This window comes from Taudactylus pleione, unplaced genomic scaffold (genome assembly GCF_031769625.1).
Source record: "Taudactylus pleione unplaced genomic scaffold, aTauple2 ptg000216l, whole genome shotgun sequence".
Classification (NCBI taxonomy): Eukaryota; Metazoa; Chordata; class Amphibia; order Anura; family Myobatrachidae; genus Taudactylus; species Taudactylus pleione.
Genome location: NW_028284618.1, coordinates 7,830,612 through 7,842,810, shown reverse-complemented (window position 1 = coordinate 7,842,810; position 12,199 = coordinate 7,830,612). Strand labels below are relative to the sequence as shown.

The 12,199-nt window shown below is 45.3% G+C and overlaps 1 protein-coding gene across 3 annotated transcripts in view; it reads left to right on the top strand.

Moving 5' to 3' along the window:
- The window catches only part of DBF4 (DBF4-CDC7 kinase regulatory subunit), a 37,676-nt gene that overhangs the window by 8,335 nt on the left and 17,142 nt on the right, over positions 1-12,199 (top strand). For all 3 annotated transcript variants that reach the window (XM_088478626.1, XM_088478627.1, XM_088478625.1), the window contains 4 exons: positions 3,463-3,638; positions 5,432-5,629; positions 6,386-6,433; positions 7,501-7,570. In XM_088478626.1, the coding sequence (XP_088334752.1) occupies positions 3,463-3,638; positions 5,432-5,629; positions 6,386-6,433; positions 7,501-7,570 (492 nt within the window). The remainder of the gene's footprint in view (positions 1-3,462; positions 3,639-5,431; positions 5,630-6,385; positions 6,434-7,500; positions 7,571-12,199) is intronic.

Below are 12,199 nucleotides of genomic sequence, written 5' to 3'. Positions count from 1 at the left end.
ACGTTACGTTCCATCATTCTGGCGATGGAACCCGGGGATTATATGGTCTCCCTCGATATCCAGGACACCTATCTCCATGTGCCCATAGCATCGGCACATCAGCGGTATCTGAGGTTTGCTATCCTGAACCATCACTACCAATTTCGGGCGTTGCCTTTTGGCCTTTCCACGGCTCCGAGGGTGTTCACCAAGGTGATGGCGGTTATGGCTGCCCACCTTCGGGGGCAGGGTCTACGTCAGTTGCCGTACCTGGACGATCTTCTGCTGCTGGCGAGCTACCCGGAGGTGCTTCTTCGACATCTCCACCTGACCATTGCTTGTCTTCAAGCACACGGGTGGTTGATAAACTGGAAGAAGTCCTCCCTGATTCCATCACAGCGGATGGTTCATTTGGGAGCCCTGCTGGATTCTCGTCAGCAGCGGATTTTCCTGACTCCAGAGAAGGTCTCCTCCCTGCAGCTGCGGATACACAGTTGCCTGAGCAGTTGCCGCCTGTCGGTCCATTCAGCTATGAGAGTTCTGGGGTCCATGGTGTCGACATTCGACATGGTGGAATTTGCCCAGTTCCATTCCCGGCCCCTGCAGGGGCTGATTCTATCGGAATGGAACGGGTTACCTCACCGGATCCGCTCTCAGATGCTGGTGTTGTCCCCGGAGGTTCGGCAGTCTTTGGCTTGGTGGCTTCAGACGTCGCATCTGGTCGAGGGGCGCCCCTTTTGGATCCCGGACTGGGTCCTGCTCACGACTGATGCCAGTCTTCGGGGTTGGGGGGCAGTGACCGGCTCATTATCGCTTCAGGGTCGTTGGTCCGCGGAAGAAGCACTTCTCCCCATCAACATCCTGGAACTGAGGGCTGTGTACAGGGCCCTGCAGTCGTCCGGCCCCGCTCTTCACGGAAGGGCAGTTCAGGTGCAGTCCGACAACGCCACCACGGTGGCGTACATCAACCACCAAGGGGGAACTCTCAGTCGGGCAGCAATGTCGGAGGTGTCTCGCATTCTTGCTTGGGCGGAGTGTCACGTTCCAGCGATCTCGGCAGTCTTCATTCCCGGAGTCCTCAATTGGGAGGCGGACTTCCTCAGCCGTCACGATGTGCATCCCGGGGAATGGTCGCTTCACCCAGAGGTGTTTCAGCTACTCGTGGACAGGTGGGGGCTGCCGGAGCTGGACTTGATGGCCTCCCGTCACAATCACAAGTTGCCCGTTTACGGGTCAAGGACAAGAGACGCAGGCGCCTGTCTGGTAGACGCTCTGTCGGTGAAATGGATGTTTCACCTGGCGTATCTGTTTCCTCCGATATCCTTACTTCCTCGGGTTCTGCGGAAATTCAAGCAGGACGGCGGCACGCCGGTGGCTCCGGCGTGGCCCAGACGTCCTTGGTACTCCGATCTGAGGTGCCTCTCCATCGACGCTCCGTACCTTCTTCCTCAGCGTCGGGACCTGTTGTCTCAGGGGCCCTGCCTTTACCCGGATCTGGGTCGGCTGTCTTTGACGGCGTGGCTCTTAAGACAGCCGTCTTGAGGTCTAGGGGTTTCTCCAGTTCAGTGATTGGTACCATGCTTAGGGCACGCAAGCCTGCTTCGGCGCGGATTTACCACAGGGTGTGGCGCACTTATTTTCAGTGGTGTGAATCCAGAAACTATGATCCGCAGGTGTTCCGGGTTTCCAGAATCTTGGAATTTCTTCAATCGGGTTTGGACCTCGGCTTACGCCTGGCCTCTCTGAAGGTTCATGTGTCTGCTTTGTCCGTGTGGTTTCAGCGACGGATTGCTACACTGCCAGATGTTCGCACCTTTTTCCAAGGTGTTCTCAGGATCCAGCCTCCCTTCGTGCCTCCGGTGGCTCCGTGGGACTTGACGGTGGTACTGAGGGTCTTGCAGGGTCCTCCTTTTGAGCCGCTTGAGTCGGTGGAGCTCAAGTGGCTGACGTTTAAGACCATTTTTCTCCTGGCAATTGCTTCGGCCAGGAGGGTTTCAGAATTGGGGGCGCTTTCCTGTCGCCCTCCTTCTCTGATTTTTCACCAGGACAGGGCAGTGCTCCGCACGCGTCCTGAGTTTTTGCCCAAAGTGGTTTCAAAGTTCCACATTAATCAGGAACTTGTTGTGCCAGCTTTTCAGTCACCTGATCTTTCTGCTGGTGAGGCTTCCTTGGATGTGGTCCGGGCACTTAGAATCTATGTGGACCGGACTGCTTCGGTTAGGAAGTCTGATTCTTTGTTTGTCCTCTTCGGTTTTCACAAGAGGGGTTGGCCTGCCAACAAGCAAACGTTAGCCCGTTGGCTTCGTTCAGTTATTTGTGAGGCTTCTGCGCAGGAGGGTTTACCTGTGCCAGCCTCTGTTAAGGCTCATTCCACTCGTTCTGTGAGTCCCTCTTGGGCTGCTAGACGTGGCGCCTCCGCTGTTCAGCTGTGTAAGGCGGCTACTTGGTCTTCAGTTCAGACGTTTTTGAGGTATTATGCGTTTGACACTTTCGCCTCTCAGGATGCATCCTTTGGGCGCCGGGTACTCCTTTCAGCACAGGAGCGTCCCCGCCCTTAGTTGAACTGCTTTGGGACATCCCCAAGGTCAACCCTGTGGACCCCCTATGGACCCTGAAGTAGAAAACAAGAGATATGGTAAGAACTTACCTTTGTTATCTCTGTTTCTGCGAAGTCCATAGGGTCCACAGGGCGCCCGCCCTGACGCACCTGGCTTCAAATGGGCTGTGTGGCTGGTCACCGGTTTTCCGTCTCCCATTTCTGTGAGTATGGTTTCTTGTGTGTTCCAGTCTTCCTTCTCTCTGTTTAGTCTCCTCCTCCGGCCTTAGCTGCTTACCAACTGAGGTGCCTGTGGCCGGGGCGGGGTATAGAGGAGGACGGACCCAAGTGCATCCTGGGAGCAGCAAAGCTTTAACTGCGTGGTGCCCGTGGATCCAGATCCAGCTATACCCCAAGGTCAACCCTATGGACTTCGTAGAAACAGAGATAACAAAGGTAAGTTCTTACCATATCTCTTGTTATTTATAGGCTCCAAAAGGAACACCGTTAGTAAAAACTTCCAAATTGTACCTTGTAGTGAGGTGATAACCTTTCCACATGGTGTCTTTCATTATGGGTGACAGAGTATATGGAAACCAAGTGTTCACTAACATATCTTTGTGACTTGATGCCTCCATTCAATCCATCATAAATAAGAACGATAGTCTTCAAAAACGTGTCATTGGAGTAGGGTCTGTAGCTACATATCATTGAAATTAAGATTTTTTTTTTTTATTATTTTTTTTGTCGCAGTTGCCAATTGGGTGAAAGAAGTTTGCCATGAGAATGGGTCAAGGTGTCCCACAATATGTTTAACTTTTTTTTTTTTTTTTTTTCTTTACCATCAAACCTTACCAGTTGGTACTATCCTCCAATATTAATAGAGCTTCATGATCTACTCATAAGCTCGGGCTCCTATTATTTCTATTCTTTCTTGCATTATCCAGGAGGAGGAACGCAGGGAAGAGGGGTGAAAATTAAACCATGTCTCCAGAGAGCAAAAACTCCTCTTCCAGACAAGGGCCCAGTGCAGAAGCCTTTCACTGGAAAAGTGTTCTACCTGGACGTCACTTCAACGCTGGTAGCTGAAAAGCTGGAGAAGGACATTAAAGAACTAGGAGGGGTATGTTTACACTGAGCTATTAAAGTGTATTCTTAGCAAATAAAACTACTGAGGTAACCTCTCGTTATGTTTTCCCTCCACTCTGTTTAAGACATCTTCTATTAAAGTGAGCCTGTCTATAGATACAAGGTACTTGAGTCGGTGCAATCTATAGGACTTTAAGGGGTATATTTAGCAAAGTGCACGTCTTTAGAAGTGGAGTTATTGCCCATAGCAACCAATCAGGTTCTATCTATTATCTTCTTGAAACGGGTGGGCAATAAGCGGGCCACCAGCTGTTGTCGAAGTACGAATCCCAGCATGCCTTGCAACAGTTTTAGCATTGCCAAATAGCAAAACTGGCAGGGCATGCTGGGATGTGTAGCTCTATGATAGCTGGGGGAGGGGATTCAGGGGGGGCGGGGGCTGCTTATTGCCTACCCTAGAAGGTGCACAACTCCACTTCTGAAAACCCACACTTTAGTAAATATACCCCTTAGACTGTTGTAATTTGTATAAAACATGTTTGAATTTGAGCATTTTTGCATTTAATCCACCATTGTGTTGATCACCTTCTACTGCCTACAGATATTTGCTCTCTGAACTGCATTGTACATTCGGTTTTTCTACATGTCCTCACTGAACTATATAGGTGCAAGTTTTTACTTATTAGAATGAAAGGCAGGTAGCGTGGCTTTCTGATACCGGAAACTCCTTTCATTGGCTGCAAAGGAACAGCGTCAATATTGACATTTTGGTGTAGATCAGTGTTGGCTAACCTTGACACTCCAGCTGTTGTGGAACTATATATCCCAGCATGCCCTGCCACAGTTTTAGCATGCCCTAATAGCAAAACTGTAGCAGTGCATGCTGGGTTATGTAGTTCCAGCTGGAGTGTCAAGGTTAGCCAACACTGGTGTAGATAAATGTGTCTGGTTGAGTCCGAACTGTGGCTTCAGTCGCTCCAAATAGCCCCATCAGCACTCTAGGTCCTAGGCGACTCGGATGCGCTGAGTGCGTTTCTGCTAAAAAATAAAAAAATGCATAAATAAAACTGGAAGATACAAAACTGCATTGATAGTGTACACTCTGAGCCTTGCCAAATTTGTGAGACTGAGTCCGAATGTGTGTTAAAAGGGCTCAGAGGCCAAGTTCTGTTGTGGCTTAGTCTGCAATGCGACTAAGATGCTACATTTAAAGACATACGGTACTCCTCTCGGAGGGCCAGAGCCGTGCTGGGCTGTCACGTTACGTATGGCTTAAAGGTGCTCAGTGTATGAGGATCTGTATGGCTCATGTTTTTTTAATGTAATTTTTTTTACAAAGTAAGAGCTGATCACAACAGTTTCCAAAGTAAAAACTCTCTTCTATATAGGCTAATGCCTTTTACAGGAAGTAGTATTTTGAAGTAGGTCTCTTCCCCTAGATTAGTTCTACTAACTAATGTGATGCTTTACCAACCCGTGCTCTGGTGCCGGACCCCTTTACCAAAGCCGGGTACAAACGGGAACGATGTTGGGACGATATTCCGTTTCGTAACGACATATCGCTTACATCACTCAGGGTACACATATTTGCGCGCTCCCACGGTCGCCAGCTGCACATCAATCCTAGCGATATCGCTAACTGCCAGTACATTGATAATGAATGACTTAACTGTGATTGTTACGACGTTCATTAGTCGCCCAGTGTGGGACGCACAATCACTGACGGGCATTCTTTCCAATGTCTGAACGAATGCCTGTCGCTCCAGTATGCACCCAGCCTAACCTGTGCTGCTTTTCCTCAAATGGTTTTTTTTTTTTTTTTTTTAGACTGTTGAAGGATTTCTCAGCAAAGAAATAAGTTATCTAATCACAAATAAAAAGGAGGCAAAGTGTGCCAAGACCTTGAAGTTCACGTGTTCCATGGCAAGTCCTGAGTCTGGCCAGAACCCAGGAATTGTTCCCGCTCGACCAAGCAGTCATAAAGCAGGGTGCCAGGAAGGAGGCTCTAGTAAGAAGCCAGAGAAGGTAAGGTATTTCGGGATGGTGTCACTTTTTTTTCTAAATAAACGCAAACTGCATCTGCGTTTTGGGGCGCAATAGAGAGCGCTGCGTCAGGTCCAATGTTTTACACTGTGAAGGCTACTGCCATCGTCTCAGTAGTGTTAATGTAAAACAACATGCAAAAAGGTTTTCTAATATGAGATCTGTTTAGCAAGTATAGGTACAACCTAGCTAGCCTCTCACATTTGGTAATCCCAGAAAACTTGCAATGTGTAAATGTTACGGCTATGTACCATCACCTACACAACTTCGGCAGCATCCTAGGTATTGGTGGATTTAAATCGCTAGAGTAATTCCTATTCATGCTGATTAGTTTGGTGCTAGGGAAGGTTTCGCCTCAATCACCTGATGCCAGTGCATTCTGACACTTTTCTGGAAAGACACCTCCACATGGCTGTGGTGGGGGTGTTGGCCTTCAAACTCTATAACAGATACTTGTTGCTGTCTAAGTACTGCCTAAGCCAGGGGTCTTCAACCTTGGCCCTCCAGCTGCTGTGGAACTACACATCCCAGCATGCACTGCCACCTTTATGATATAACAGCATGCTAAAACTATGGCAGTGCATGCTGGGATGTGTAGTTCCACAGCAGCTGGAGGGCCAAGGTTGAAGACCCCTGGCCTAAGCAATGCATTCCACAGTATCCTCAGGCCACACACTGTGCACCACACTAAGTTTTGCACATATTAGTTTCTTAATATATATACCCCTTTCATTACAGGATGTGAGCAGAGGGAAATCTTTACTTAAGAAAGTGATCAAGGAATCTGTAAGTAAATGACTCATTTTAAACGAGCCCTAATAACAATTCATCACTATCGTAATAGATGCAATCGGATGCTGGACTAGGATATATAGGGTTGTCCTTTGTGTTTGCAGCTGGGAGTACAAGCAATAGCGTCAAATTGTTTGTGGTTATCCTCGGATAATGTCAGTGGAATGCTATGGGATCCCGGTGGTTGGGATGCCACCAGGTCAATACAGACAGCAGCATCCCGACAGTCAGAATCCCGACACCCTTAGGTACTTAAGCTAACCCTAACCTCCCCCTCACCGGTGCCTAACTCTAACCTCACGTTGCCTAAACCGAACCCTCCCCCCTAGCCTCCAATACTTACCTTCCGGATTCCGGTGGTCAAGATTCTGGTGCTGGTATCCTGTCGTTGCCGGTATTTCGACCTTCTGAATCCCGCACGGCGGGGTGCTGACTTTATTTTGTATAGTATACTTTAATCTTGTATTGTGAATTAAAAATCTTGCGGCGAGGCATTCTAGCTTCTGGCTGTTAATCATACAGCTTTTTAAGTAACAGTAAGTTTCAAGGTTCAGTTGTTTTAACTGTGACACATTGATCTGGACCCTGTGACAGGCCTGATGCTGTTGGCAGTGCCATGACACTTGCAGGATAAATGGTAACAGGAGTTTTGATGCCGTTTTGCACAACTGGACAGATGAATTCTTCTGTGGTTACTGAATCCCCTCCATGGCCCTCCCAGCCGAGAGCTGTCCCTTGTTGTAATAGATTGTAGTGTGTGGATAAATATAGAAGAGCGCATGTTACTTCTGTCATGCTTAAATGAAAAAAGCCACACGACCCTTATTTTTATTGGACCGTATAAAGGTCTGAAGAGACCTTGGTTGACAAGAGCACTGCTTCTCCACAGAGGAGATTCATGTGAGGATCCCTGCAACACCACACCCTGCTTGTAAATAATAAATCTTACTGCCCTAGCAGCACACCATACAGTAATTGTTACCTTGGAGTAACGCAGAAAAAAAATTTGCAGATAGTTGTCTATAACTTTTAATTTTTTGAATGGTTTGTCTGTTAAACAGAAAATCCTCCAAAAAAACAGCATATTGGCCAATGCATGGAACTGGGGAGTCAGAATCCTACATGTAGAAGGTAAGACATTATATAATTTATACTTGTAAAGCTAAATCTAGAGTACATTTTTAAATATTTTTTGGGGGGCCTAATAGGGATCTTTTTTTTTTTTTTTTTTTTACATTTTTGCTCCACATTAAAGGGATTATTAGGGGTTTAGTATGCACAGATCTAGTCTTATGGCATTGTGACATTCTGCTTTGCTCTGTGGTTTTCATGTTATTGCAGTGAGACTAGTTTTGGGGAAACATTTCTAGGTTAGGTGGTTTTAGTTTTGTTACAGGTTTATTTGTGGATGGAAGTTCTTACTATAGACATGTTTAGTCTACTTGACTTTATCGATCTTGTTTGCAAGTATGCTCCCAGCATGGGCTTTCCTCAGGGAAGAGGGCTGGACAGTGCCACTGCAAGTAGTAACCAGGATACACATGCCTCCTGCAACCATAAGGCCAGGGCTGGCTCCAGACCATGCACCAGATATGCGGCAGTAGATGCCGAGCATTTTGCCTTCTAAAAAAGGGGCAGGGTGCGGCGCCCCGCGAGAGAAGCCTAGTGGGAACTCTAATGCCCTGTGGATAGTATATGAGGTGGCGGATCAGAAGCCAGATCGGCTGTGAGCAGACTTATTACTGAGCTATTGAAGCCAGCCTGGACCTGACAAGGATTCCAGCATGAAGCTTGGGTGTTGACATCCTAATGCATGTCATCGGGCAGACAGTAGCGATCAAGGACATTGTGCAATCGGCGATTACGGCAGATCCCTGTTCAAAGGGAAATTTAAGCCATTTCTATGCCCTCTTGCACTTTGCTGAATTAAGTGTGGACTAAGCCTGATAAGATTTCGGGTATCCCACAGATTGGACCCCCCTCTGTCCTCTCCTATGTGACGTTATGGTAAGATGGATTTCCTCACATGTTGGATATTCCCATAGCTCTCCTATCTAAGACCACCACCATTCTGATTGGAAACACTATTACCTTTTAAAGAATAGCATTGATAGGAAAATTAAGGGGTGGTCGGAACAATTTGTGGAAGATCAGGAATCTGAGACCAAAAGAGAGAAAATAACTCTTACCCCTCTGACCTGAAAAATGTTATACAGTTAAGGACCAAACAGGACATTGCAAAAAAGACCACCACCATTCTGATTGGAAACACTATTACCTTTTAAAGAATAGCATTGATAGGAAAATTAAGGGGTGGTCGGAACAATTTGTGGAAGATCAGGAATCTGAGACCAAAAGAGAGAAAATAACTCTTACCCCTCTGACCTGAAAAATGTTATACAGTTAAGGACCAAACAGGACATTGCAAAAAAAAAAAGATGAAAGGCGTTCAAGAATTCTCTTGTATGCCATGTCTACAACCGAAGTGTGAAGCCAGAAGAAACATCATGCAGAGATTACAATTCCATCTCCAAAGAGTCCCATATTAATGGTGGCTACTCCAAATGTCCATGAGGCCTCAGAGATGTGCTCCATCAGAGTTAATCCAATTTCAGTTCCCCTAGACCTAATGTTCGTATAGGAAAGTGAGGAGTCAGACCTCCAAGGGGCAGTTCTCCACTTCACCATAATCGGGCTTAGACAGCAAAGTTCTAAATCTTGGAGCTGCTCACCTGTAGAGTGGGATAGCTAATACTTTCTCACACTACACATAAAGAATACAGAAACAGGTAGCGCTTCCACACAGAAATGTCAAAAATGTATTCTGTAGATAATACAGTATAAACAATATAAGCTCAATACTCCCGGGATTTTTTTTTTTTTAAAGTCATTTATAATAGCCAGTACCTAGTGTTAACCATGTAACATGTCATTGGAGTCCACACAGATGTAATATTTAAGGCACACCTGAGGGGTTCCTTCAAATGTAATTGGTCATCCATTAATCTTGAGACTAGCTAATATCGGTGTATAGTGTATTGGCTATAGATTGTTAGAGATTCTAATAGTGAGCCTGAAAACAGATGGATATTGCTCACCTGCGTGTGCAAGACACGTCTCCGTCTTAGTGCAGTCAGTCCCCGCTTAGACCTGGTGCAGCCAGTAGTCTGATTCCTAAAAAGACCAAGCGCTAAGCTGTGATGGAATAAGTGTACACACTATAGATCAGTGGCAGCCCTCCCTGGTCGATAAGGAATGTCACCAGCTGCAATAGATGCCCCAGCAGCGGTGACACAGGTCGATGTCGTAGGTGGAGTAAGTATCTCCCGCTGTTACTGGAGCAGGTCTGCTATCTGCACTCGCTGGTGATCCGCAGCTGTCCCCATCCACTCATGGGGAATGAGCTGTAAAGGTGTTACTCTACATTCCAGACGGAATATTCCTTTAGTAATATACTCTGTAAGGATTCCCGGTGTGACTAGGTATGAACTCCAGTACAAGTCTGTATCCTCAAAAGAATTTTGTCCATGGATATGAAGGACATTTACTTACATGTTTCAATCTGGGGTTTACACCAGTTCCTTCTCAGATATGCCGTTCAGTCCCGTCAAAGCTGATGGCTGCCATTCGCAGATCCAGGGGGATGACAGTCATCCTTAGCTGTAGGCTGGGTTATTTCCCTGGGCTTTTTAAAGAATCATGGACTTGATTCATTACGGATTGCTATTGCGATCGCAGCTTGGATTAAGCACAAATGCTAATGACTGCCTTCGCAAAGCTATTATAGAGACGCCCAAAGCCAGCACAGAGGCGCCCACTATCGCTTTTGCACATCCGTAATACCAATCCTTCGTATCGGGGTGGGAAAAAAAACCAAACAAACATTTAATGTTTAAATGAAAGAAAGAAATAAATAAATTATAATCTTGTTATGTGTTAGAAACCTTGATCAATCACATTTTAATGCTTTCCAACAAACCAAAGTATTAGGGTTTGATATGATTTTATTTGACCTCTTTCAATAAAACCAATTTTAGACTAAACCTAATTAAAACATGCAAAAGCACTTTTCAGAGAAACACACAAACACAAAAAAGGAGCTAAGCGTTGGAACTGGAAATGTCACTGGCATTAAACTTTTTGAATAAAAACTAGTTTTTTCAGTTCCCAGTCTGTTTCGAAACTTCAAAATGAACTACAGCGAAAGAAGAAAAAATACCTTTCTACACTAGCTGAAGATGCTTGAGCAGTCAGAAGATGTTAAATTATGGGAAATACTTTGGGGTTAACTTTTTTTTTTTTTTTTTTTTTCAATTGTGCTTTTTTTTTTTTTTTTTTTTTTTTTTTTCAATTGTGCTTTTTTTTTTTTTTTTTTTTTTTTTGTCCACCACTCATATGGGGTTCCAGACTGTAGACAGTAATTGGTTAGACAATGTCTAGATAGACACCAAATGTTAGACAGTTAATAGTTCAACACAGATAAGTTAGACAGGGTCAAAAGTTACACATCATCTTTTATTTATTTTTTTTGGGTTAAGCACTTACTGGAGGGTTAGGCACTTATCCCCACGGTTAGGGTGAAAATTAGTGCTAAAAAAAAGTGTGTTGACCTGTCGAACTTTTTACATGTCTACCTTTTAATGTCTGACTTTTTTGTCTAACTTTTTTCCCTGTCTAACTATTGACTGTCTAACATCTGGTGTCTATCTAGACATTGTCTAACTAATTACTGTTTATCTCTTATGCCACACCCATGCATATGATACTTGTGATATATATTTCTGGCATTTGGGAGCAAATTGCTGATTGTCATTTGCTTTCATACCTTACCAGATTTTCATTCCAACCAATCAATTATTTGCATGGTTGGACAGAATTTTTAGGTGTGTACCCAGCTTTAGTCTTTCTAGCACTCCTCTCAATAGGACTGAAGGTTTTGAATTGAAATACAAAGGTAAACATGGAGATTAAACCATGAGGTGTTTCTCTGTGTATTGCCTGTTTTATGTGTTGGTGTTTACTCTTTAAGATTGAGAATGTTAGCTGTTTTTTTTTTTTTTTTTTCCTGCCCTATAGGATTGATGGGGGAGAAGTCTTAGCTTGATGTAAGGCAGATTTAGCACCTCTTATCTGGTTCATTCTCCCTATATTTGTAGTGTGTGTGATTTACTGCATTGGTTCAGCTTACTCTATTCTTTAAAAAACCATTTGGTTTAAACCGGGGTGGTTTAAACTAGTCAACCCTGCTGCATATACATCGGTAACATCGGCCCCTCACGCACAATTACAGCAGGTCTGACCTTACTCAGAAATTGTTATTGCAGTGGCTTATTTATGTACGCCCATGCAACGGCGTTAAAACGGAAAGACACGCCTGCGTTTTTCTGACCACGCCCACGTCACCACCCCCAAACGCTGACCTCCCGTCCCTCCATCTGCGATGGCTTTGTGTCTGTATGAGCGATCGCAATGCTAACTCTGTGGTGCATGCACAGTCTGTAACAATCGCCCAGTTGTGAACGCTATCGCAGTAGCAATCCATGCTGAATCAGGCCCCATGTTCTGGAGACCGCAATCCAGTATCTGACTGAATTCTCAATTTTCAAAAGACTTCTTCCCAGTGGATGATCTCCCTGGGTCTAACTTTGGATACACGTGAGCAGACGAGTGTCCTTACCAGAGGACAAGATCTTCTTCCTATAAGACCAGGTGAAGACCCTGTTAGGCTGTAGGCAGTCATAGGTTCACCTTTGCATAGAG